The 26,301-nt window shown below is 48.4% G+C and overlaps 1 protein-coding gene across 2 annotated transcripts; it reads right to left on the bottom strand.

Annotated features, from left to right (window-relative positions):
- Positions 1-833: 833 nt before the first annotated feature.
- On the bottom strand, positions 834-2,516 carry SPRY1 (sprouty RTK signaling antagonist 1). Of its 2 annotated transcripts, none has more exons than XM_075709630.1 (2): positions 2,497-2,516; positions 834-1,851 (listed from the first exon to the last, which is right to left on the bottom strand). In XM_075709630.1, the coding sequence occupies exon 2, from the start codon at positions 1,794-1,796 to the stop codon at positions 834-836; it is 963 nt and encodes a 320-aa protein (XP_075565745.1). In that variant the 5' UTR covers positions 1,797-1,851; positions 2,497-2,516. The 2 variants fall into 2 exon arrangements, with proteins under 2 accessions (XP_075565745.1, XP_009482833.1); XM_009484558.2 differs by lacking the exon at positions 2,497-2,516 and adding an exon at positions 2,184-2,218.
- Positions 2,517-26,301: the final 23,785 nt, after the last annotated feature.

Below are 26,301 nucleotides of genomic sequence, written 5' to 3'. Positions count from 1 at the left end.
TGAACACCACCAACTTTAACATCAACTGATACTGATAGACTATAAAAACAGGAGTAGGAGGGTGGAGTGAGCAATATCCTTCAAAGGTTTGACAGCAAAAGAAACAAATGAGTACGTTGCAGCCATAATGTCTCCAATGTGAAGATCTACATAGTGTAGCAAAAACGGTAGTTACATTGAAAATGTAAAAAAAAAAAAAAGGAGGCAGGGTGATTCTCAGGACTGAGAATGTTCCAAAAGTTAAGACCAAAAAAAACCACCTCCCCCCCCCCAAAAAAAACCCCAGGCTGCTTATGGAAGAGTCAGGCCTTTCATTTGGTAAAGCCTTTATTTTACATCCCTCTCCACAAAGAACACACACCAAAAGTTATTTCACAATTCAGCTCACTCATGAAAGTTATTCTTTCCCTTTACCCAGGAGGGGTTAAGGGGGGAAAAAAAAAAAAAAAATTGCTGAGAATGAAAAACATCTTTGGGAAGATATTCACAGAGCAAGAAGCTTCAAGAGCCCAGTGAGCCCTCACTGTCTCTTTCGGGAGTGGTTCAGTTACAAACTCAAACGACCCTGCCAAAGTGAGCGGCAGATGCAGATACCAGGTCCACACTTACCAAAGAGCAGCAACGACTACGTAAAAACGCTCCACACTCAGCCAAGTCAATAGGAAGAGGAGAGCAAAGATGCAAGGGGAAGAACGTGTGTATTTGAAGTTGGGGAGACAGAAAGGAAAGCAAAAGAACAGCCCCCCCCCCCCCCCAATGGGGGGGTGGGGTGGATATCAATCAGCTACAACCTGAAAAACTGAAGTTGGAAGAAGTAAACCTCCCTCCAAAAATCATGAGGGCTTGCCCTGACCCCGGGAGGGGCAGCTCTCCAGTTTACAATAGACCGTGTTGGAGTTCTTGCACCGGCAACCTGGACGATTGATGCGGTCGTAACACCCTCGACAGAGTTTTAGGCATCCTTTTGCGGGAGGGTAGCAGAGCAAGCAAGGCAGAAGCAAGGCCATGGCTCCCATGCACAGGTACCTAGAACAGCAGTGTGACTGGGAACACGAGCAGGGATTATCCGCGTAAGAGTCCCCTTCATCGTCGTTGGAACAGTGGTAGAAGACCCCTTTGACCAAGCACATGCAGGTGCCGTACTCCACCATGCTCTCCGCAGAGCACAAGCACTGCCGGTTGCAGGCCAAGCAGGAAGGGAGCGCCCTCGGCGCCGTGCACTCCCCGCACTTGCACTTCCCGCACTGTTCGCAGATAAACTTGTGCTGCGTCAAGTCCTCTTTCAAAGGACCCTTCAGGTCATCTACGGTCAGAGACGACTGCTTGGGCTGCGTCCGGATTGTCCGATCGGACCTGTGGCCGGAGCCCGGCCTGGATGGAGGCGACCGCCCCAGCAGACCTTGCTCCGAGGAAGCACTGCTGTTGCTCCCAGAGCTCGCCGCGCTCCCCGTGCTGGTGGACCTGCTCAGGACGGGAGCCCTGGCGCTATGCTGATGCGCCACGTGCCCCACGTGGCTGGGTCTGTGTTCGTAGTTATTATTCACATTAATTGGTATGATTTCGTGAGTCCTCTCATGCTTCTCTTGCCTCGGTGCTGTCCGCGGCCCAGATTTTTTCACCACAGATGGACCTTCGGTGTATTCGTTGCTGCCCCTGATCGCCTTGATCTGGTCCAGCGACAAGATCGTCGTCGGCTGGCTCTCTCTTTCGTAGTCCAGCCGTTGCCGGCTGTCCAAGGAGGGCTGCTGAATCGCCACTAGCGAACCACCGCTGCCATGCTGACTTTGGGGCTCCATCTGTAGCGATCTCTACTTCTGGCATTCAGTGGGAACCTGGCATGCATCTGAAATCCTAAAATAAGAAGACAGAAGGTGTAAATAAACATTGCGTGTGTACATATATACACACATACACGAGATCAAGGGCAAGAGAGGAATAAAGAACGGGATGCTTTTTTCGAAAACAGAAGCGATACGGCAAACCGCAAATTGCCCTAGCCACCTGGCACTGATCTCTTTCAGCAGGGGATTACAGCAACGCCGAGGACCTGGCCAAAGTCCAGCAACGGGGAGAGTCTGGGTATGGCATCATAGATGAGGAATGCAAAGGAGACCCCACGCCATTTAAAAAAAAAAAAAAAAAAAATTAAATAAAATAATTCCAGTATTAACCTGTAGGCTTACTTGGCCAGTCACGGAAAGTGCTTCTCACTTGCTACTGAACTCCACGTCCGTCTCACTAGCAAAAGCAATTATGAACGCCTCCAAAACTAAGTTGGAGACAGGCAAGAACACTACCAGGTTCCTGTTCTGGTCGGCAGAATGAAGAACACGCGCAACTCTCGCTCTTCTGGCTGAATGTGCAGCATCAGAAAGCTCAACAGATTTGCTTCCTAGCGCATTTGGAAAGCCTCCTTTTTAAAGTGACGTATGTGCAGTACAGAGGCTCGAACCCAGTACTGTCAAGTGGCCAAGACATCTTCTATGAGAAAGTAACTCAGCATACAAATCCAATACGCTCCTTAGAAAATTAAAGCAGCAAGGGTGCAAAGAGCCCGTTTTCCAGTCTTTTCTGACCACGGGCCAGGGTGTGAAAGCACAAGGGGTAGAGAAGGCTAAGATGAACTAGGTGTCAGATAAAAAGTACCTCAGGATTCATAAGAACGTTAAGAGCAGATGACAAACAAAAAAAACCAAACCACCACAACCTCAAAACACAATCAAAGAACAAATCCATTTTCACAAGACAAACAGATGAAAAGCTTCTCAAAGAGATACAGCATTTCTAGTCTATCGTTTAAATAAGCGCTACGCATTTTCATGCCTTTTCATCCCGCCTAGCTATCGACGTGAAGATTGCAACGCCGACTGAGAAAACTGCAGTGACAGTTCTGTACCTACATACAAATTTAGATGAGCGTCGAAATGCCACATTTATACAGAGAAGCAAGAAAACAAACTGCTTTCCTTTGCTGACAGCTGGGGGAAAAAGTCCCTTTTTGCTCCCCGCCCCCCCGGAGCTGTCATACACATTTACCTGAAGGAGGAGAGAGGTAAGCGCTACCAAGCATTTCCAAAAGTCATCCAATTCTCATGAGAACGGGTCCGTCTTGCCTACCCAGGCCACAGCTGGCACGGAGCCGCTCTCCACTCGAGAGAGAAAAAGGCACGGTGGCGCGGAAGCGGAGGGGCGGCCAGGAGCAGGAGGGGTTTCTTCTAGCAAGCAGCGAGCATCTTTATCACTCTGACCGCTAATAAATGGTAAGCGACAGCTTCTGCCAGCACACAAAGGCTTTGTGCGCATCCGGCAGTCAAAGATTTTATTTTACGTTTAACGTCACCTGCGTGGGCTTTAGGGTCGCCAAGTTAAGAGGAGGAAAAAAAATCGGGGGGGGGGGGGGGAAGAGAAAAAACCAAACACGTTCGCTTCTAATTCACCCCACATAACAAGCCACCTTCTTCACAAGCACTGAATACAAACCCACAACAGAGCAAGGGCGAATGAATGTGAAAAGGGAAAGATTTACAGCTGTACCAACCAGGAGCCGGGCTCCCCAGGGGATGAAAAATAATATCCCAAGAAAATGCGAAAGACATCCAGTGCCATCTCTGGGGGGAAAGCGCAACATCAGGGCGGCACGCCGCCCGACGAGCGCGGCTGGGAGCCGGCAGCGCCGAGCGAACCGCCTCCACCCCCACCCCCCCCCCCCAAAATAACTTCTTAAACTGCGTCCCCCCCGCGCCCCCGGGCACCACCAGGAATACACCAACACACAGCAAAGACGGCGAGAGACCTCGTCGTGCCGCAGGCAGCGCCTGGCAGCGCTCCCTGCCCGCACCTCGGCGGCATCCACACCCCCCCCGCCCCCGGCAGCCCCGGCCGGAGCGCAGCACGCCGCTGACGGAGAGGAAGGAAGAGGAGGGGAGAAAAAAAAAAAAAAAAGTTATGAATGAAAACAAGGGCTTTTTCCCCCCCCCCCCCCTCCTCTCCCCCCTCTGCAGGGGGAGGGCAGAGCGCGCGGCCGGCGCTGCCTCACGAGGGCGGCCTCCCCGGCATTTAAAGCGGCAGCGCTGGGGATTCCCCGCCGCCGCGGCTCCGCGCCCCCCGCCCGGCCCCTCCGCAGCAGCCGCAGGGCTCCGCGGCCGGCGGGCCCATTTATGTGCCCTCAGCGCGGCGCTCGCTGCCGGCCGGCCGCGCTCGCCAAGGCCGGGCAGCCGCCCCCCGCGGGGCCCGCAGGGCCGCCCCCGCCGCCCGCCCCCCGCGGGGCCCTCCCGCCGATGCCCAGGCGCGGCGGGCTCTCCTTACGGCTGGCAGAGTTTTGGGAGCGGGGCCGGGCCAGGCGGGGCCGCGGCTGCGCGCCCCGCGGCACCTGCTCGCCGCCGGCGAAGCCCGGGGGCTGCGGCGCGGCCGGCCCGGCTCCCGCCCCCGGGGCACGGCGGGGCCCCGCTTGCTGATCCCAGGGAGCCACCGCCGCCGGCAAATCCACTCGCGGCGGGGGGGGGGGGGGGCGGCGGGGCCGCGGCTCCGCGCCCTCCCAGCCCCGCGGCGTGGGGCGGCCCCCCGCCGCTGCAAAGCCCCCGCGGATCTCCACGTCCTACTCGGCCGGCGGAGGAAAATCCAGCTCTGCTGCCCGCCGCAGCCGCGCTCTCTCGGGGGCCGGCATTCGGCGGGCCGCCCCCCCCCCAACTCGCTGCTCCGCAGGGGCAGACCCCGCCGTGCCGGCGGGCGGGAAGAAGCGCTCTCCTCTTGGCCTCTCGCTCTGGAAGGCGACGGGGAAAGCAAATGAAACGGAGCGCTCTCTGCAAGCGGCGCGTCCCGGTGCAGCCGCAAGCCGGCTGCAGGCTGCCGCAGGCACCGCGGAGCGGGCCGGGGCACTGCTGCGGAGGCTGTCCCAAAGCCGCGGGGAAGGCGAGGCTCCTGCTCGGGCTGCTGCGTCCCCTCGTCCGACGGGAGCGGTCCCGGGCGATCCCTCCACGCCGCGGGGGGCGAGTGCACGGCAGCGGTCCCGGCTCCGGCGCTCGGCTTCACCGCACGGTCCTTGCCGCAAGTCCCTTCTGGCAAAGTGCAACCACAACCCCTAGTGCAAGAGATTTTTTTTTTTTTTTTTGGTAAACGGAAAGAAATCACGAAGAGGCACTTGCTTTCAAGGCACACCTCCGCAAGCTGCAAACGAAGCTAGGGGCAGAGCGCTACGGCTCTGCGAGCTCGCTGCGAGTTTGCCATGTGCTTGCTGTTGCTGTCGGGGGCTGACTGACAGGCTCGCAGCGCGGCCGGGGAGAAAACGGCAACGCAAGGCAGCCCCGGCCGCAAAAAGTCTCGCACGGAAAGCTCCGCAGCCTCCTGGGCGCTTCCAGAGGATCCCACACGGCTCCGGCACGCAAGGCAGATCCCCGCCTCAGGCAAGACAGCCAGCTACCGCGGACGGGCGGGCTCAGAAGCACCGGTGGCTGGGGAAGCCGAGGGCGCCGGCGGCACGGCGCGGCCCCGGCGGATCGCAGCGGCTCCCGGGCCGCCGACCGCAGCGGGCGTGCGGGGCAGCGGAGCGGCGAGGGCAGCCCGCCCCTCGCCCGCGCCCCCCGCACCGCTCCGGCCGGCGCGGAGCCCTTCGCCCTCCCCGCCGCAGCCCCCCTCTCGCCGCCCCGGCACCTGAGCCGGGGGGGCGAGCACCGCCCGGCCTTACCTAAGGCCAAGGTGAGCGCCCGCCTCCCGAGGCACATTGGCGGCCCCGGCGCGGAGTCCAGCCCGGGCGGTGTCGGCAGCCGGGCTCGGCCGGGCTCGGCTCGGCTCGGCTCCGCTCCGCGCCGTCCCGCCGCCGCCCCGCAGTGACTCCGGCCGCGCGCCGCCGCCTTTCAGCGCGCAGCCCCCGCCCGCCGCCCGGCCGCGCCCCCGTGATGTCAATGTGTCACCGCGCGGCGCCCCCGAAATCCCGGAGTGGACTTCCCCCGCCCCTGCCGCCGGGAGCCGCTCCCGCGCGGGACGGCGCCGCCCGTGGGGCGCCGGCGCTGGGCGGCAGCCAGCCCCTCCCCCCCCCACACCCCCCTCCCCTCCCCTCCCCCGCCGCGGCCGTCCCGCCCGCCGCCTGCCCGCCCGGCGGCTGCACCGAGCCCCCGGCCGCGGGGCCGCCCCCGCCCCGCCGCCGCCGCCGGGGGGCCCCCGAGAGCGGCGTGGGCGGCGGCGCCGGGGGGCTCGGCCCGGCCCCCGGCGGTGCTGGCGGCAGGTTGCACGGGGCGCGGGCGGGGGCCCCCGCCGGCACGGCTGGGCCCCGCGGCAGCCGGGGGGGAGCCCGGGGGGGGGAGCCCGGCTTTAGTTTTTGGGTACCGCTTGGGCGGGAGGCCGCGCCGTCGCGATCCTGCCCGTCCTTCAGCATCGGCGTCGTCCGAGCGGGGTCCAGGCGGCTGGAGCAGCTTCCCACTCGTGCTCCTAAAACGCCCCCGCGCCTTTCGGCCCCTTACAGGGGGAGCTGAGGGCTGCAGGAGGCATCGACCCCCTCCCCCAACCCTTCCGAGGGGTAGGGAACGGCTCTTCCACCGTTTCGCGGGTGGGCCCGAAGCGCCGAGAGCTTGCGCCCTTCACCCCGCTGCCCTCCTGCACGGTCCCATCCGAAGCTCATCATCGGCGCATCTCCGCCGCGCTGCCGAAGGGATCACGGCGCTGCCTTCAAAGCCGTTATTTTTATGGCCAAATAGCACCTCTGGTGTATGTGTTGGGCTTCATGAGGTTTGGGGTTGGTTTGGGGTGGGTTTTGTCTTTTTTGAGTGTCTAAAGTGGTTTAAAAGTCAACTAAAAGAACATGGAAAAATGATGTAAAAAAAAAAAAAATCAAAATTCTGAGAATTATTTCACAATAACATGCAATGTATCAGAAAACTCCAGACTCCTAGTCTAAACATCGCTGTAGCCCCAAGTTTACCTGAAGCATTCTAACTGGCTTTTTACAATCTCTTTCACAAAAAACATATTCTCCCACCTTTTGCCCCCAAATTTGAAAAAAAAAAAAAAAAGAGTATTAAGAATACGTGGAGCTGCTTAGCAGGAACATGCATCCAAAAGCAAATAATCCCTACCGCCAAGAACGCACCGGTACACAGGTATTCGCCCGTGACACAGTCCATCCACCCAGATCACACTCATGGACATAGTGCAATTATTTTTCATTAAACTTCACTAGGCTTGGAAAGAAAAACACCCAAACTACTTTTTTTTTTAAATTATTATTTCCATCATTATACAAAAACTTCAACCACGTATTTCTCTATGAAAGAAAATCCTTTATGCACTAAAGGTTCTATACTGAATATCACTAATACTTCTAAGTTTGTAATTAAGAGACTGCTGACATAGAGAAACTATAAATACTGTCTTCCAATTACAGAGGCTCAAGTGGCAAACAGCAGCATAAAAATCTTTGGTGTGGTCATAAAAATACCCCAACTCATCACTAATATTGCTAGGGGCCTTAGAAAATGCGATTGCTCTCCAGAAGCATTCTCAGACACGCTACGGGCACAAAGTACAAAACCATTTTCAGCGAAATCTGTCCGAAAACTCTGGAGCCTAGCACAGTTCCGATTAGCAAGAATTCCTACCGAAGAACACAAACGACCAAGGAAACTCACAAAAATTACTCCCGCAGAGTAGCGCTCAGTGGTGCAAATCTATCTTCTCCGGCTGTATTTTAGCTTGCTTTCACAAAGCAACTCCGGTTGGCACAAGGGCGAACCGAAAGGCGCAGCGCTTGCTACGCAGGGGTGCCACGGCCAGCAATTTGTGCAGCGACGCCGGCGGCGGGGGCAGCAGCGGGTGAGCCGTAGGCACGCGGTGGGTAACCCAGCCTTTCGGGGCAGCGGGGCTCTGCTCCGTGGCTCCGAATACCCGCCTGTAGCAACTGACTGTCTCCTCACCAAAGTCCGTGTGTGTTTTTCCTAGGAGCCTGCTGTAAAAGCATCGCTTAACACCTTTCCTTTCACATCTCTAAGGCAGGTACTACCTTAAAAAACGATGCCGAGCGTAAGAGCTTGATTTTAGAAATACAATACTGGGCTGGAACGGGTCAGTAAAATAACCAAAGAACACTGGCAACCGTTTACTATCGCTTGGCACGCGAATTAACACTTCAGTGAAACAAGGGAAGAACCTACAGCGGTATCACAAGGCTCTCCGCAGGCTCAAGCAAACACGCCTGCACGTCACGCAAGTCATCTCGTTAGATTTTCTTGGAAATGATAGCAGCGAGAGGCTTCTGTTAGAAAAAGGAGAGCTAAAATTCTGGAGAATAAATTGGCCACTCGGAAGAGGATCGACACGCCTTGCGAGTACATCCTGGCACAACCTTAATTTGAGGATTGACACACAGACAGGGATCCAACGCAACTAAGCTATTTTCCGTCTCCAAACTGTCACCTGAAGGAGCCTGGCTCTTCCACTGACAACAAAAGAAGCTGGGAGAGACCAGCCCTCTGTGCCCAAAGTTAATCCTTCTGCGAAACCTCCCAGACTTAGGTGCAAGAGGCTGAGCGATGGCTGACAGTTGTGATTCAATCCCCGTTTCCGCTTTGACTTTGAGGATCATGTACTGCAGATAATCTCCACCTTCTGCAGTTATATGCCACTTCTCCCTCGTGCAAGCTTCGGCGTGCCAAAAGACGTGTTGCACAGAATAAAAGCAGAGTCCATCGCTGGGTTTTTGTTTGTTTTTCTTCCTAATCCACACGCAGCAGCGACTTTCATCTCTAGGTCACTTGATTGACCTCTATAGGTAGTGAAGTACACCTTTGTAAAGCCAAAGTGGATAAACTGTGATCCTCCTGCCACCGCTAACGAGTAACGCTGCTTCCGTGTTGCATCCCGCTCGGGAATACCGTCGTAACACCGTCATATTTCCCCCTAAAGCGGCATCTCCTAGCCCCTGCTAAGGCGCAGATCCCAGTCGAGGAGGAGGACACATACTCAGGCCCAGACCCCGGCACTTCATTCCTCCTTCCCAGCAGCGCGAGGCGGCTTAGCCCGTGAAAAGCAAGAGCTGTCCTGCCTATCAGCACAGCATCGTTTCAGACAGAAGAGGTGACAAACGGCCCGTACTTGAAGCCTTCGCTATTTACTGTTCCCGTCACTCATCTTCGGTGGTGATAACTATCTTGAGCCAATATGGCTTTGAGGAAACTCAGCAGAGGAAGCGTTTACCTTTACGCAAGTTGTTTGTCAGGTAATAACCAGTCTTCACAGCTGTAACAACATTTCTTAAGTTATACAGGAATTCAAAAGCAATTTAAAAAAACAAAACAAAACAAACCTCACACATTAGCATTTATAACGAAACGATAAACAAAATTGCCGCTCCAGTCTTACCTGTAGAATGTGTAAGTCATCTGTTTCCCCCAGCAGCCGTGCAGCGATATTCTCGCAGAGGTGGGCGTTGGGAGAAACAACTGGGATCCGCAGCTCCCAAAAGCCTTGTGCGTCGGCAACTTTGACGTTGCGCTCGGTGGAACTTTGCGGGTGTTAGTGTTTGGAGGCTCAGGATGCACAGCGTGCTCCGAGAGCCTCGGAAACTCTCAGTGCAAGGAAAGAGTATGTGCTTGTTGGGATAAGACCGGTATAACTGTGAATTTTTAGCACTTACACTAGTAGGTCTATATGTATAAAAAAAAAAACCAAACCAACAAACCAACCAATGAAATCCTGCAATAGCTGTTAAACATCGCTGCAGTAATAAGCGTTGTGGACAGTTTCTTAGCAGCTCGTTGAAAACTTCGTCGGTCCTGGCTTAAGCTGGTTGGTGCGTGAGGTGGAATAAAGCTATCCCAAAAAGCTGAAGTAAAAACCACAGGTGCTGCGGTGAAGGCATACCCTGAACGGTACAGTGAATCATTTCAGGGCGAGCAAGAGAAAGTGAAGGATGATGTGAGGTAGCATTTCCCATCACGCTTTCTGCTAGACAGGTTGACCTTTATCTGAGATCAAAGGCACCGGTAGCTGGGGATTTCTTCAGCTTCTGTGCAAGGACTATCCTTAAAGCTCTCCGAAGAAGCGCAGCGACGCTCCTTGCCGTCGCTGCACGGGCTGGGGATAGGCGCACAGGAAATCCTCAGTTGCAAATACAACATTGAGTTCTCTCTTTAGAAGATAACATCAGTTTTTCTTAGAGGCAGAAGAGATAGTAAAAGGCAGCAGGCAGGCAAGCCTCTGAGAACAAAGGGACGAACCTCGACGTGAACCTGCCTCGTGAGCATTTGAACGTTGAATCAAAGCACAGGGGAAACGCTGCAGAGCTGGGGTTTTGGTCCATGCTCAAATTTGGCACAAATTAACAAGAAAGAAAATGCAAAGGTTTGTACAATAAGTTGAGAGTTTGAGAACGCGCTCCCCCACTTGCCCGTCTCTCGCACCGTATCAGAGAAACCAGTCTTTTCCTTGGGCATTCCTCCCGTGCGCGGTGAGCAGCCGGAGGCCCGGGGCTCGGTGGCCAGGTCAGCGAGACACGCTAGCCGCTTCTGAACCGCTGAAAGGCCAGTTTGGTAAATGGCGATTAGCGAGAAACACTGGGCAGGGGGGGCTGCAACTTAGGTAGAATCTATGCGATTTTTTTGGCCTTCCCAAATGGTAGTTTTTAACGCTGTCTTGCTTTTGCTGTGAAGAATAGCAAAGGAACTTTGGCTGTCAGAAATGTAATTGAAGACAAATAGCATTGAAGAAAAGCTGTAGGAAAGGCAACGCATCAGTAAAGGCACCTAACAAGAGGCAAAACTTCACTCTCCTAAGCACAGGCCACAGCACGTCTCTTCATTTTTCACTACTTGCCATACAGGCGACTGGTACATTCACATTTCCCCTTCACGTATCCACAGTTCTCTGTCTTGCGATCAAGTTTATTTCTTCCTCCGAGAACTGTCTCTGTGGACTTCATGTTTAGCTGCTGTACTAATTGCACTTACACAAGATACTCTGCTAAGGTGCTGACGATGTCTTCGTTACTTCGTATTCGTCTGTAACTCTGTTAGCAAATTAGTTAATATTGCTTCATCTGCCTGTGTGAAAAACTTTGTGGAAAAGGAAAATTGTCATTATTGCTTAATACAGATAATAGTTTATTCACATCTATTGTAAATTACGTTAATCTGCAACTCATCATTTCCTGCCTTAGCACTAAGCAAACTGCCTTTTACTCTCCATTGAGACATGATTCCTTGCACAGAAATTAGCATAAGCTCCGTTCCATTTCAATTTTCACCGATACGAGAGTATTCCTGCGTTGAACTACATTATCACGAATCTCTCTCTCGTAGTTTTAACATCGCTAAGGAGAAGGAAACAAGGGTCAATGAATCTAAGAGGAGGGCCAAGCGTTAAAAGCTTTTCTTTCTTTCTTGTAATTTTGGATTGTGCGCATTTCAAAATCTCTCAGTCCTGACTCTGCTACGTTCGTTTGCTGTCAGAGACTGCAAAAAGCCTCCTCACTGCAAAGCCGCATTATAAAAGTATCAGTCAATTAAGAGAGTAGTTGTTTGGGTGGCTCCTTCGACCCACCTCTTATTTGAGGGCCTGCTATCTGACTGAACGCTCAACTTTTTCTATTAAGATTTCACCAGGTGAAAATTCTGTCCACACACGAGGTCAAACGGCTGAGCAAACCCCGGCCCCCCAGAAGGAAGCCGCGCGTTCGAGCCCTGGAGCACAAAAGCCCCTTGCTTTTTTGGGCGGGGGGCACAAAGCAAGAACACGCTCGGTGGAGCAGTTCTCACTTCTCTCCTTCAAGACAGCTCGTTCCAGCACAAATTAGATTTTTGAAAGGTGCCGGATTCCTGGATTATGGCATCAAATCCCAGCCTCCCAGCTGTATCCTGCTGCGTTTTTAGCATGCAGCTGAAGTAAGAAAACGGCAACAGTAAGGTGAAAACTATACTGATTCAGTGGGTGGAGGAAACCTGGGTAATTTAACTTCTGCAACCATATGAGTTTAAGTGGGTTCTCATTTTTTTTAAGGCCAGCAAGCCTGTTTTTCCATTTCTTTTGCTTTCTTCTACAGCTGAGTTAGGTAACAAACAGGTAGAGCTACAAGAGTCTCCTGGTGGGATTAAGTACCGTAGATCTAGCTGTGTAGGTATGTGCCGAGAGCTGAGTGAAAGGAGGTGGCTCTTTTAATTGTAGCTGAAAAAAACCTAGCCAGAGGAAATCCACCATGACTGAATAATAGCATTTAGCTTCAAAAACAACCGAGGAACAAACCTTTCCCATTTCTGTTTGAGAAGTGGCCACTCCCCAGGTGTGGACTGCATTACCAGAGGAAAAGGTAAAGCTCGCTGCTAATTTAAATACCCGGCTCTGTGTATGTTTTTATTATCTAACCACTTGTGGCGACTCGGGTGTTGGTACATCTCTAGGAATGCCTACTATTTATCAGATTGTGCAATCCGTCACTGCCAGCTGAAGGAGGTCCCAGGAGCAGCGTTTCTAATTTGATTTGAAAATATACATGGAAACCTGAGACCGCTTTTAGCAAGAATGATGGGGTTGGCCTACTGAACACAATCTCTTTTGTCGTTCTCAAGAACAGTGTGTCAACAACTAAGTTTAGCTTCCCTCCACAGCTGTAACAGCTTCTGTAGAGAAGCAGTAACTTCACGTCTGTGTCACGGTCTTGGTTCTGCTTTACCAGTCGAAAGGCATTTTGATGAGATTTTAACAGACAACCTTCGATTCCCTGGAATGCATAGCAGGGAGGAAGTTTTTCCACGGATCCCTTCAAAAGAAGTTTGCACCAAGCGATGATTTTTTTCACAGAAACTCCTTCCCCTGAACCTTAATACAGGTGTGCGATACCAAATGATGCTTAATGAAAGTGCGTAGCTAGAGACCCAGCTGTCAAATAGCTAGGGCGTCGTCGTTGCTTTTGGAGCCGAAACCGGCTACAGGAAAATGAGCGTGCCACAGAATGTCCCTGCGCCAGAGCCGCATGTACTTCTGGCTGCAGCATCAGCCTCTTCAATACCTAAGTATTTGCGGATTTGGGAAAAAAACAAACAAAAACCAACCCCACACCTTCCTTTTACTCTTTTATGGTTGAAAAGACATGGAAAAGATCTCTCACCACAACTCTACAAGAGTACAGCAAACAGTACGCTGGTAGTTTGCTGCATCCCTGTACGAGAATGATAAAATATAATTTTGCTATTAATCTGGTTTGGTTTTTTTTTTTTTTCCTTTTTCCCATTTTCTGTGTCTTACTTCTCCAAAAGAGTCTGTTTTGCATTTGGCAATTCAAGTATTAAGTGCCAAGATATCCCTTGCATGTTTGATGTGGTTTGTTGTACTTTAGAAGACCTTGCTAGCCACATCTTGAAATTTTGCTCTATAATGACAACTATCTGTCAAGGAATATTCAGTGTCAAGGGCCAGATTCTGTTCCTAGGGAAATCAAAGTTAATCTTGGATTCTTTTGGGATTGATGAAGTCAGGAGAGTTCTGTATTTTGGAGATAGTTTGCGTGTTTGCTCTTTGTTCTAATTACATATCAAACATATCCATACATTTTTTTTATATATATATATATCTATATATAAAAATTATCCCTCGAGCTTTTGGGTTGAAAAGGTCAGATTTCTCTCACTGAAAAGGATGGGGAAAACCCTTGACAATACAGAACATAAAGCACGTGCTGTCACGTTATTGATGAAAAACCCTCTCATTTCCATCGGGGTGGGCGACAGGCCGTGGATGAGGCAGGAACTGGGCTGCTCTAATGCAACACAAGCCGACAGGAAAGCTTGCACTGCCTCTCCCGCTGGCTGGCACCCAGCAGAACATGTACGGACACACATTAACACGTGTACGTTATGACACGAAACATTGTGTCTGTGTGTGTGTGTTGGGGGGGTGGTCCCTCTTTTAGATTCCCTCAGTAACTCTCTATTTTGAAACCACTACTGTGATTCTTCTTTCTTTCTGCAGTTCATTAAACATGCTATTCTTGAGAAGCCAAAGAATTTCAATGTATAAAGGCCACATCTACTACTGAAACATACTCTGTTTAAAGTATCTCAAAGCCTAATTAGGATCTTGTATCTATTGCTTCCCAAGTTCAGGAAAGTGAAGTGCAGTAGTTTTGAAAATTATGCAGAAAATGGATTTTTCCCCTAAAGTAGCATGCTAACCTTCCAAAACACTGCAGTAATGCTACTGCAAGATGACATTTCTTGGACCATTGCTGTAATACTGAAGTATTCATGAGGGAGGTACTGTACTGTCGCTTACAGCCGTTTGTGTAGACTTACAGTGGTATAATCTGGCCTACAAGAAGCATCCGAATAAAGATAAAAATGCTAAGTGTGCCCAGCTGAAAAATACAACACGCAGTGCCTTTTCCAGCTTTCTTACTGCGTGTGTTTCCATTGCTTTTTATGTTAGCTTAGAAACATGGACATCGTTGCCTGACTGAAGTCAATGTTTGTAGTAATTTCCCATCCTGTTTATTAAATTAAGAAAAAAAGCCCCAACCCTGACAACAGTTCGCTAGCGGGTTTTAGTCTTTTATGCATGGAAGGCTAGACACAGACCTCCGAGTATTCAAAAAGGTCTCCTTCAGCTTCAGCAGATATTGAGGTCAGCTGCTCAGCTGTTCTTTATTATTTATTGAAACATACTGCCCCAGCACTAAATGCTACCTAGGTGTCAATTCTATGGCAATTACCAATTTCAATCAGAATAAGTTACTCATATCACCTTATCTATACCGGTCATGGCAGTATTGAATACAAAAGATAACTCTACTGAAAGGCAGATGCAAAAAGTTGAAGCTTTTAAAAAAAACAAACTCGCTCAAAAATAGAACTCTTACGAAAGAGTTTCTTACTGACACATAGGAAACATTTGGTATTTAAAATAATACCAAAAATTGCGTCTGCCACTGAAACAGCTGAGCGAGCTGAATTTTCAGCTATCTCATACCCACATTAATTACAAACTAGTAGAAAGTGCAGATTTTTTTTCTGACTGAAAGGAACAAACTAGTTTTCAGCATGAAGGCTTTCCGTCATGCCAGGAGATATCCTCCCCCATCCCCTGCCCCAAAGAAAAGAGAGACAGAAAGGAAGAACCATCTCAGAAAAACCAAACAGGTTACTTGTTATTTGGAGAGCAAACCCAGAAGGCACGCAGAAGACGTCACGTCTGCAAGCAATGACTAAAAGAGAAAGATGAGCTAGAGACGTCATTGAGGAGACACCCAGAAGGCCACCGACAGCCATGAACCACGGAAATGTTTGAAGTGGAGGCGGGTGTGAAATAGTTAACTGTGACTTTACTTGTTAAAAACAACTTACTACCTAGTTCTGGTGAGCTGATAACGGTATCTGAGTAGGATGTCCTACCACCTCTTACTACATTGGCAATAATCTTTGGTACCAATCAGGTTAAAAATTGGTATTGTTGGAGAAATTGTTGGAGAAATTGTTGGTAATGTTGGAGAAATTTTCACGTATACAAAAATGTATGCAGAAAATTAGTTCGCTTATGGGGAAAAAAACAACAACTTGTTATACTGACCACTGAATATGATGCTCCTATCTTATCAAAGGAGCACCACCCAAAACAGAGTACGGAAACCCCAAAAAGAACACCTGAAAGCCATTCCGTCACTTTGGAGTAGGACTGGGAAGTCAGACTTGGGAATAGAGACATATCAATAAAAGCATATTTAATCTCACGTGCTTTTGTAGGTTCCCTGTCAACTGATGCCGAGCACTTCCGAAGGCAGGCATTTTCCAAATTGCATGCATCTTTCCATGTACCGTTAGGTACTTGCATCCCAGTATGTGTACTAGTTTGTGCCTACAAAGATGCAAAGTAAGTGCGAGAGATGTAGTAAACGTGAAACACTGTTTACTTCAACTTTGCTCCTTGCGAAGGAGCAAACTTTGCAAACTAGTTAACTGTTGCTATTAGAGGTAGTTTAGACAGAAGACGGTTGGTCCGTTGGCTCTATTATAAACTCAGCCTTTGAACTGAAAGAAAAAACACCCTGAAAAATATTTTCTCAGTGCGTGTCATGAAAGATCACTTGATTTCAAGTGAAATCACAAGGCTATTAAGAAGGGGCAGACAAACTTCAGCAAATGTTTTTAAAAAAACATCAAGAAAATTGCATTTTAAAGACAGGTTGAGGAGTAGGCTCCAAACAGCAGAAAGCCTTCAAACAGCAGAATCCAGCCAGCACTGCATGTTTTCTTCCTCATCTTTGCCAAGGTTGCATACGCACTGCTCCAGAAAAAGACCCCTCATTTTCTAGTGCTCTTTCAAGCTCTGGGAAAAAAAAAAGATACTGGAGTTCCCAGTGCTGTGGACTTCACTAACGTCAAAGGCATTCTTAATCTTGGTAATAAAAGCTAAGTTGCATAGCCTCAGTGAAAAGTAAAATTCATGGACACCAATGTAGCTGTTTAAAGCTTGCTGAGACTGCTCAAAACTCAAAGGCGCTCTACTGGGTCTTGGAGCAGGCCATAATACACGGCAAGACCCACGGTTTAGGAAACTCTATTAACATTCAGTGCTAACCCTACCAGTGCATTGCTTTACCTAGCTCCCAGCTGATTTCCTGACAAACTTCATTACCAAAAAGTGAACTTCTGGGGAAAACAAAAGCAAGGCTTGCGTGAAGTATTTTGCAGTTGTAAGTGGGAGCCAATTCTTACGACATTTAATACACGCACACTGTTTTCAATGGAAGTTGGATCGTGCCCTATTTTGCAAAACCGAACGCAATATAACCTTTTGCAATACATTTTTTCACAATTTACTTTCCGTGGGGAGAACCTCCTATCTTTATCAGAAGAACGGTCTGGTCATAAGCAAATAAAAGCAGAAAAGTCAAATTCCAATCTCCTCACCCAGTGCTCTACCGCACAGATATCCCACTGACTTCACCGGAAAGGATGCCTCAGTGAAAGCTTACGAATGTTACTGTATTACACATTTGTCTGATGAAACATGCCATGTTCCAAATCACTTCCACATCATCAATATTTTCAGCACTACTTGCTGCTCTGCTGAGCCGCGTAGAGGAAAATCCTTTCTGGCAGGGAGTGGGAAAGCAGCAGGGTAACAACGCCAGAAGAGAAAGAGAAAGGTGGAAAGGATAGAACAAAAGATGACGAAAGCTCAGCAGGAGGAGTAGATCGATACAATCGGACTTGTCTTTTGGCAGAAATGTGCCAAGAGCTTCTTCCACACTTCACAAAAGGAGCGCGAATAATTCCTGTTTTCAGCACCTTTCCCCCGTGTATCTAAACACCATGCTTCAAACCACTTTGCTCCAAGTTATTCTCGGAGGAGAGATAAGTGAATACCATCTACGTGTAAGACAGGCAGCGACTGAGCTCCTGGAAAAGAAACAGCTCCATAGTACGGTCCATGTTCTGTGTTATTAGCAGTCATTAAATCAATTGCTCTCTCTGTAAGCAACAGAGCAAACATAAACTGATAGGTACCGTCTAGGTGGCTGACAGGGCCATAAACACGTTGGACTGTTCCCATGGCATGGCAGCATCCAGCCGAGAGAAGTGTGACTGGTTTTTAACGTAACATCTCAAAGCAGTGATTACTTATGAGATTAATACACCCAGAAGCCTTTCAGACTGCCGCCTGATGTCAAAAGTGAAATGCGATTGCACTGGGAAGCCCGCTGCCTGGGATAAGGCACTGGAAATCACCTGCGCGGAGCGGGTGGTTTTGCGGAAAGACCTGCGAAGGAGTAAACCTCCCTCCCTCCGAACGCTCCATCGCAGAAAGACTTTGGTCAGGCTGCATTCTGTTCTAACTTTTTCTTTCACCGTTTCCCCACCCAACTTCACACAAATTCTTATAAAGGTTATGTACAGACTTGTACAAAATGGAGACTGACACCAGCTCTTGGAGGAATTCCCAGAGATTATATAACATGTTAAATCTGTGTTGGGTTGGTTTTTTTTTTTTTATTTTAATATAGACGTTATTATACTACTAGTTTATTCTTCCTAGCTTAACCCTCCAACAACCCTTTCAAAGAGTTAATTATGTTCTGCAGAGATTAAAAACCCCAGGTTATTATACGCATTTTGTTTCCAGCCCTTTCATAAGACAGGACAACTGTGTTACAACTGGAGGGTCTTAGCAAGTCATAACAACCATCATTTTCCTTCCACATATGCTACTATCAAAGTCATGGGGGAGGGAATCTTTCCTTTAATTGATATAACAGCGGAACTTCAGAGCTAGCACAGAACTTTACTTCTATACTCCATCCTTTAATCAGAGATCTCAGAGTACTTTACAAAAGAGGGAGAAAATAAGTCTCATGGGGGAGAAATGACTTCCCAAGGTGTCACAAGAAGAGCCGACTAGGACAGTAGTTCCACTTTCTTGATTCCTAGCCTGAAAACCTTTCTACAGAATGGAAGTTTCTAGATGTTGGGCAAGTGGCCTGGGCAAAAAAAAACCCCACAACTTTCATTTAAAAACAGCCCCAGTTTCAGAGAAAGAAAACGTGTCCTACATGGCTATTTTGTTTTACCCAGTAAAGAGTAATTTTAACATCATGTGTGATTGGGAAGTATAGTACAGTTTTCAGGAGCTGAAGATATCAGTGAGAATATAATTTTAGATACATTTCATGCATATAGATGTATTTTAACTCATGCCACCCCCAAGACCTAGGAAGGATATAACCAGAAAGCTAAAAACCAGACAGGTCAAGACCAACGCGGGGGGCAGGAGGGAGGACAAAGACGAGGCTTGCGCAAAGCAGAGAGCACTTGGAGGTGTTTGTGAAGGAGCAACCATCGAAGCCTCAGACCTCACGTTGTTCTACTGCCGTGACTGCTCTTCACTGCAGTAGAGTCCCTGCTGCTCTCGGATAACTGCAGAGTGCTCAGTGTTCGGAAAAGAGGTTTTTTTTCTTTTTTTCTTTTTTTTTTTGGCCTAGGAGGCTTTCCTCCTCTCCCATGAGGACCAGTTGGTGTATCTATCTATCCATCTAGAAACCACTGAACTACTACAAAAACAACTGGAGTTGCTCCAGTGCATGGCAAAGTGCCTCAAAAGAGAAGTCAGCTTGAACACATTTTGCTCACACTTCCAAGCTCTACAGGCTCCTTATTCACTTGGGAGCAAAGTTCAAAACCTTGATAGTCCTGGTCTGCACAGCTTTGTCTCAGCTTCTTCAACTTCTTCTGTGGTCCCCCCCGCCCAAGACAATGCAATAGGATAAATCCAGCTTAAAATTATAGGGCACTCATAACATTGAAGATGTTGACTATTCCCAAAAAATCAGGCTAAGTCTAATCCTGACAGAACTGACTTCAAGATATAAAACACGTCTTTGTGCAAAGCCATCTCCAAGACGCTCTTCCAAAGAAGCACTTTTGAAAACACACCCAAGCAAACAGTCAACCACGCTTTATTCTGAAGGAACCGCCAGACAAACCCAATTGTTGTTGTTGAATGTTCTTGACATTCATACACTTTTGTTTTAGATACCATGATAATGGCACCTACAGTAACACGGAGTTTTCTTTTTTAATTTAATCTACAGCCATTTCTTTTACAGGATTAGGGCTTTTTTAATTTTGTACTTAGTGTAAAACTTGAGGACTTTAAAACAAAAAAATAAAGCCTAAGGGTTACTAACAATCCTCTCCTCCAGCTGATGCTCAGTATGAGGCTGATTTTGTCATCACAAGCTTCTTCCTTCGTGAACTCGAACAACATAACCTCAAATTAATTTGAAATAGCCACTATGTCCATACCGGGGTAGATGCTACATTGCTGGCAGGGGAAAACAAAAAGGGGGGGGGGGGGCGGGGGTTGTAACAGCAAATGGTCTAAAGCTTGTTTGGGCAGCGTAGCAGAGCTTACCAACAGTGACGGCCACAGAAACAGCCCAGGGCACTGCCTCGGTTTCTCCTGAGGTCACCTGGGCTTTGTGCAGCACAGAGGACCCCAGCCCAAGGATGCTGCTGTTCTCAGAGCTCGGCTCCAGCTCTGCCTCTGCAGCCAGCACAGGGCAACACAGCTGCTCTCACCCAGGCTAGGGTAGGGCAGCACTCGGGTTTTTTTAGAAGTGCTGTTCTGGGACCCTACTCTTCAGGTCATGCCATCCTTCCTGCCTTGCATCACCTCTGCCCCGCTGCTCCTCCTGACCTGCACAGCTTCCTCCATGTAACTCACATCAGCTTCCTAGCACGTCCTTTTTCACAAGCCACGCATCTTCTATCAGGTTCTCTCAGGAGATGACCAAGCAGACTTAAATGAAACCCAGTAGCAAGGAACAAAATGGTCTGTTGAAGGTGCAAGATCCTTTTGATGGCTACAAACACCTCTGGAAAAATAAAACCTCTTTGAGCTTGTTGTTGTTGCTCTGGGTTTTCCTTCTTCTCCATCTCATTGTTTTTCTTGTAGAGTTTAGAAATAAACAATGAGTAGACTTAGAAGAAAGGAGGAAACTCTCCACATGCTTTCTACTCATTTCTCTTCCTCCCCACTTTTTCTCTAGATATTTACTCCCCCACCTTTTCTTCTTCTTCTCATTGAGAAAAAGGGTAAAATCCCCCTCCTCCCTCTTGATACCACTACTCGGTACTAATTTTCTGAAAAATCCAGGCGAAGAGAATCTATGTCTTAACATTTTCTTTTAAAGTTTTTGCAACTGTGTTGAACCCTGCCAATGAGATGATAAAGAAATATTTCCAGGAGGAAAAAAAAAAAATCTCTAAGAACTTTCTGCACCCGTGGGGCTTGCTGCACTTCAGGAGGGGTTGCACCAAAGACTTCAGAGAGGTCTCACTTCCATACGCAGCAAACACCGGGTTCTGCCTTTAGTGCTGCCCTGCTGCGTTATCTTTTCCAGCCAACAAAGTCCATTTTGGAGGAGAGGGGGAAGATGTGAGAATTTATTTGTCCTAGAAGAACGCAACTGCAAGGATGTTCTTCCTGCTGCACGGGAAACATTTAGCGAGACCAATGCAGAAGCCAGGGCTGGCCTAGAAGAATTTAGTCTTTGATGTTAAAAAAAACCCCTCAAACCCAAAGAAAGTATGAATTGTAATGTCTGCCACTTTACATACACCTTAAGCGCCTGAAAAAGTCAAGTTCCAGAAACGCATCTGCTAATCCAGTGCGGATGGGGTTAATGAGATCAAAGCCAGATTCCACCTTGTGCTTAGCGGTGAGACTCTTCCTACCGCAGGGCCAGGGTGACTGCAGCCCTCCTTCAGCTCACCAGCACACCAAAATCAGCATCAAAATAACACAAATCAGCCCCTGCTCTGATTAGAATCAGTATTCCCGCTTTCCGTCTCCTCCCAACTCCACCAACCCCCTTAAAATCAGTCAGTGTTTAATTTCAGGGTAATCTTCCTAATTCACATGTTTATTTTCACACGTTTTCTCCATCTCCTCTCCCACCCTCCCTCCCCACTGTTAATCAGTAAAGGCTCTGATGCAGGCACTTACCTCCTCAGGCAGCAGACAGCGATCCCAACATTCCGATCCCCAGCAGCCAGGCAGGTAAAGAACAGCTCTCCTGCCACCTTCTTTTAAGTCGCTCGGCAAGCGCAGGAAAGGGCCTAACAAAGCTGTATGCGGCCAATTGTGTTATCAAGGCACTTGGCACCACCAGCTGATCCTCGATTACTATTCATCCCTCAGGAAAATAAAACATCCTTTTGTAGTAAAAGTGTAACCGGTTGCTATGATGCGTTACGTATTAACAAAAGCAGCTTTTTACTGAAATTACACATTATGAAAGCCTGGAAGTGGAATCAGACCAAGGTAACCAGTTGTTTCTATATGTTTCAGACAAAAAAAGCCGAAAGTTTAACCAAGATTTTCGCAGTGCTAAGAAGAAAGTTGTGGGTGAGTTATGTCACAGGTTTCTACATAAAATGGTAGGGAGTTCTGTAAAACAAATGTTAAGGATAACATTTTCTGGGGTAGCATCCTCCATATGCACCTGCCGGCACTGTAGGAACCTCAGTGTTCACAGGGTCTCTCTAACATTTTGGTGGTTTTCTTGAAATCCACACGGAAGTTTTGAATATGCTTTAATATTTTCCTTTTTTGTTCTTTTTTTTCCTAGGAGTACTGCTTCTTAAAGAGCGTAGTTATCTGAAAGGCAGACTTCACTAGGTAGAAGGGTAGAATTTGCTGGTTTGGTAGAATAATCCCTACTTAGGTGGTGAGGAAGCATTCCAGAATATTACAGGATTTGTTTGTTTGCTAATCTACTTAAGCACCCATAGGCCTCAACACCTGCCAGTTGCGTGCTTTAGGGATCTTTCATGTCCACGGCCACTCTCGGTGCAATGGCTCTGCAAGAAAGCTGCAGGTTTAGACGGGCGGCGGTGCAGCAGGCTGACTTGTGGGACACTCGCCTGGAAAGGGCTCTACGGCTTGGGTCTGCTCACCCCCCAAATCCCGCTCTACGTTCCTCACGAGCAGTGCCTGCCTGGACGTAGCTGCAGTAGCACACGCAAGTCGCTCTGCTACTTGCATCTTGCACTTCGGCATCAAACCCAGCCGACTCGCCTAAGCCAGCAATCCACGCACCATGAAAACACCTCCATGTAACGCACGGGAGGCTGTATGAACGCATTTCACATCCTCGGTTTTGGGAAAACTCGCTGACAGAGAAGGGGGGTAGCTTTAAACAGCATTAAGCAGAGCAGGCTTGATGTAAGCAGCTACCCCTGTGTGAAATCTGAAGCTCTTGCCAGCGAGCGGCGTGGAGGAAAGACATGACCTCATTATTCCACAGCCCAGATAATCCGTTCCTGGATAAAGTGAGAGCTGACAAGTGTTTCACCTTGAAGGTTATCAAAGCCCTTTCCACACTCTCCCGATGAGGAGGCATTTACTTTACCAAACAGGGATGTGAAAACTCCGGTGTGTTAACAAAGGAGATAAAAACCCCTCTGTGTGTGTGTGTGTGGTGGGGTTAAGAGCACCCTGCCATGCCACACAGACACAGGGATTGAGAGGAAGAGAACAACGGCATTTCCAGAACCATTTATGCCACAGGATCCATTTGCACAAGTCGGTAAAATATTTTTCTCAATATTTTGAGAGTTACTGCTTTCAATTCCTTCCAGCTACCTCTAGGCACTTTCTCGAGATAAGTGCCTAGGGGCCTCTCTTGACATCAGCTACCCCCTTCAGCACCTCCAGAAAGGTAGTCCAGCTCTTAGCTGGGATAAATCACTGCCTGGGCCATCTTCTAGTGTCGTTCCAATAACTGCTGAGGGAACACAGAGCGATTCCGCTCCCCTAATCTTTTAGTTGGATGAATCCAAGCTTTATTGCCATTTATAGCCTCAAATTTTGTTGGAAGGACCTGTAATCTGTTTGAGCAATGGCTCCGCACTAGTTCAAGGGGAAAGAATGTCATCTGGTTGCCATTGCCTTCTCTTGCAACACCTGCGCTCTCGCTGGAGGCCTGCCACGCAAACACAGAGCGGGGCTCTTTCCCCCTCGCCGGTCCGGTCCTTGGCGGACTAGTTAACAGAGAAAACACACATCTCCTTCTCCTATCAGGACTCTGGAGTCGTTGGATTTAAGTCTGCAGGGAAGAATGACACCATTTAAAAGATTTAACGCAGAACATATAAAGCCCTAGAGAAAACGCATGGCTGAGTTTCCTACAGAAAAGATTAATAAATGAACAGGTAGCAGCTGCAGAAAGAGCAGACACAAAACCCAAGATTAGGAGTAGGTTTCAGCTGAAATGTTTCTCTTCCAGATGTTAACCTGCCATTCAAAGCATGCCCAAATACATTTGCGATTCTGCATGCCTCTTGCACCTACTCCCTAGGAAGAGCTCTTTATTAAATTGCACACATTAGATCACCTACAGTATTTTCTTTCGTGTCAAAGGAAAAAAAAAGGCAGCAGCAAAAGCAAAAGATTTTGAGGTTCACAGTGATAAAAATTATTGCAATTCACTACAACCATAACAACAACATTAAACACAAATACAGAAGGGTCACAACTCTGTTATGGGTTGGCTCCACATTCACCAGGACCTCAAGACAGAGTTTGGAGCAGCTACAAAAAGCTTTACGTAGGCCACTGGCTCCTGTGTCCAGTGGCCGATATGGCACTTTGGAGTAGCCAAAATTACAGAATTCTCCACCCTCCTTCACACCGTGTCTCCTTACGTGCTGGCTTTGTCAGTGGTGGCCAAGCAGTGGACCTCCCCATCACGTATGTCACGAGCAGGTCGAGGCGCGGGTCAGTTTGTCCCCAGCTCCCACTGTGGGCAACTTCCCACGCCCCTGGCTGCGTCAGCACGGGAGCAATCCCAAGGCACAGAAGCGTGAAGGAAGCACGTTCAGGTTTCTCCCAACTTGGTGATCGCAGGAAGCAAGGCAAGTTTCTTTACCCCTGCTTCTTACTAATTCTTTCAGGGGCTTTTGCCAAGGTTTTGACAGGGGGTGCCTGCCTTCCAGGCACGTGCGTGACTCTTCGTCTTCCAAGTACGATTCCTTCCAAGTTCTCTCTTAGCTAGCACTAGATATTGAGCTACCACAACCACTGGACATTTCACTTCTAGTATCGGCAATGCTGTTTCACCCACCCAACCAATTGCTTTCTCTGGGAGAGCCAGAAACAACCAAAAGCCTTAAGGGTCAGTCTCCTCCACAGCCCTGATACTTGCCTGTTGCGATAAGGAGGGACAGCTTTCCTGCCCATGAACTTGTGTCCATCAGTTAACTTCAGCTTCCTGGGCAGTGCACGGCACAACACCAGGCTTTACAGTTCGGCTTTCTCCTTACCCCTCTCCATTACCCCATCAGCACAGAGTTGGACACCTGCTTCACGGGGAAGCATCATCCACAGCCTGCCTTCCCCCAGCACTAATGGACTGATGCTCACTTACAGGAACATTATGTTTGGCCCATGCCCAGTTGCTGAAGGAGAACCACCACACTGTGGCATTTAAAATGAGTAAAGAAACTAAAAGCAAAGAGCCAGAATACACAAACCAGAAAAATCAACTTTAAGGACACAATATTTGAAAGGGCTGACAAGTCTAAGTCTGATGACTTTGAAGAACCATCTTTGAAAATTATCTTTATTCTGTCCCCGATGTTCGCCCTCGCACCTGAACTCAGTAAACCTTATGTTCTGTTCTCATTTAGAGACTGTAGGAAAATTATCCACAATAAACTTCATTCTTTTTCCAGGATTAAGAATTGTATATCGTACTTGCAGTGAAAATCTGTTTTATGCATTAGGGAGAACACAGGACTGAACTTTTTTTCAAGTTGAGTGAAGACATTTTTGCATTTTGATCATAAATATTCTCCTGGTCATTTTTGGCAAACTTGTGAAAAGACATTTTATGCCATTTTGCAAGACGTTGTTATTGGAGGAAAAAGTTAGACTTTGTATTTAAGCAAAATGTGCCTGAAACATTGAAAAGCTGATTTAATGTTAACAATTCTGCAACTCAAGCAGTATTTGGGCCAAAAACTGGCTCCAAAAGATAATGGCAGGCAGGAAAAAGACTGTATTTCTAAAGAACGTAAAGAAAAAAGTCTAGGAACCACTTCGGCAGTTAAAGAGACGATGGGAGAGAGATGTTCTTCTCAGATGCGTTCTTTTCTGTTCACCGAGCCTCTATTGTTTTATTAAAATTAAATCTCACAGAAACACCCAAACAACAACAAACGTGATTAACCCAGCAGAAGAAAGAACGCCTCTATCTTTGATTTACTCCGAAGCATAGAGGTGTTCAGGCTTATATGGCCTCACACTGCAAGCAGTTTGGTTCGGTGCCAAGGCACAATGTGTTCGGTAAAACAGGCTGTGAAAAGTTCAGCTCTGAATTAAACCCCACTCGTTTAGATGACGGGCTAACAGAAGATACTTTTGAAGTGCTCTGTCCTACAGTGCCCTCATCAGTAAGTTCCAACGGGAGGCTGAGGGTGCAAAAGCACTCACTGGACTGGATTATGAAAGGACTATCTTGCTGATGTGCTTTGACCAAAACTGAGTATTTGGTTATTTTCCAGAATTCTGATAAGAAGGTTTCAAGTTGCTAGTCCATGATAACAGCGATCTGTCATTAGGAACGAGAAGGGGAATCATCATACCTTTCTTTAAATCTCAATTTGTCTGTGGCCTGGGATGGAGTAAAATTTTGAGTGGCATCAGACTAGCCAAGTTTTCCAAACAGAATATTTGGGAGCAACATAAACCTTCTCGGGACTTCACAAATTTGCCATAACTTACATTTTTTTAAGAGTATCTTACTTTTTAAAAAATCAAGCTCCA

This window comes from Pelecanus crispus, chromosome 4, assembly GCF_030463565.1.
Source record: "Pelecanus crispus isolate bPelCri1 chromosome 4, bPelCri1.pri, whole genome shotgun sequence".
Lineage (NCBI taxonomy): Eukaryota > Metazoa > Chordata > Aves > Pelecaniformes > Pelecanidae > Pelecanus > Pelecanus crispus.
This window is presented reverse-complemented; position numbering and strand designations above follow the sequence as displayed.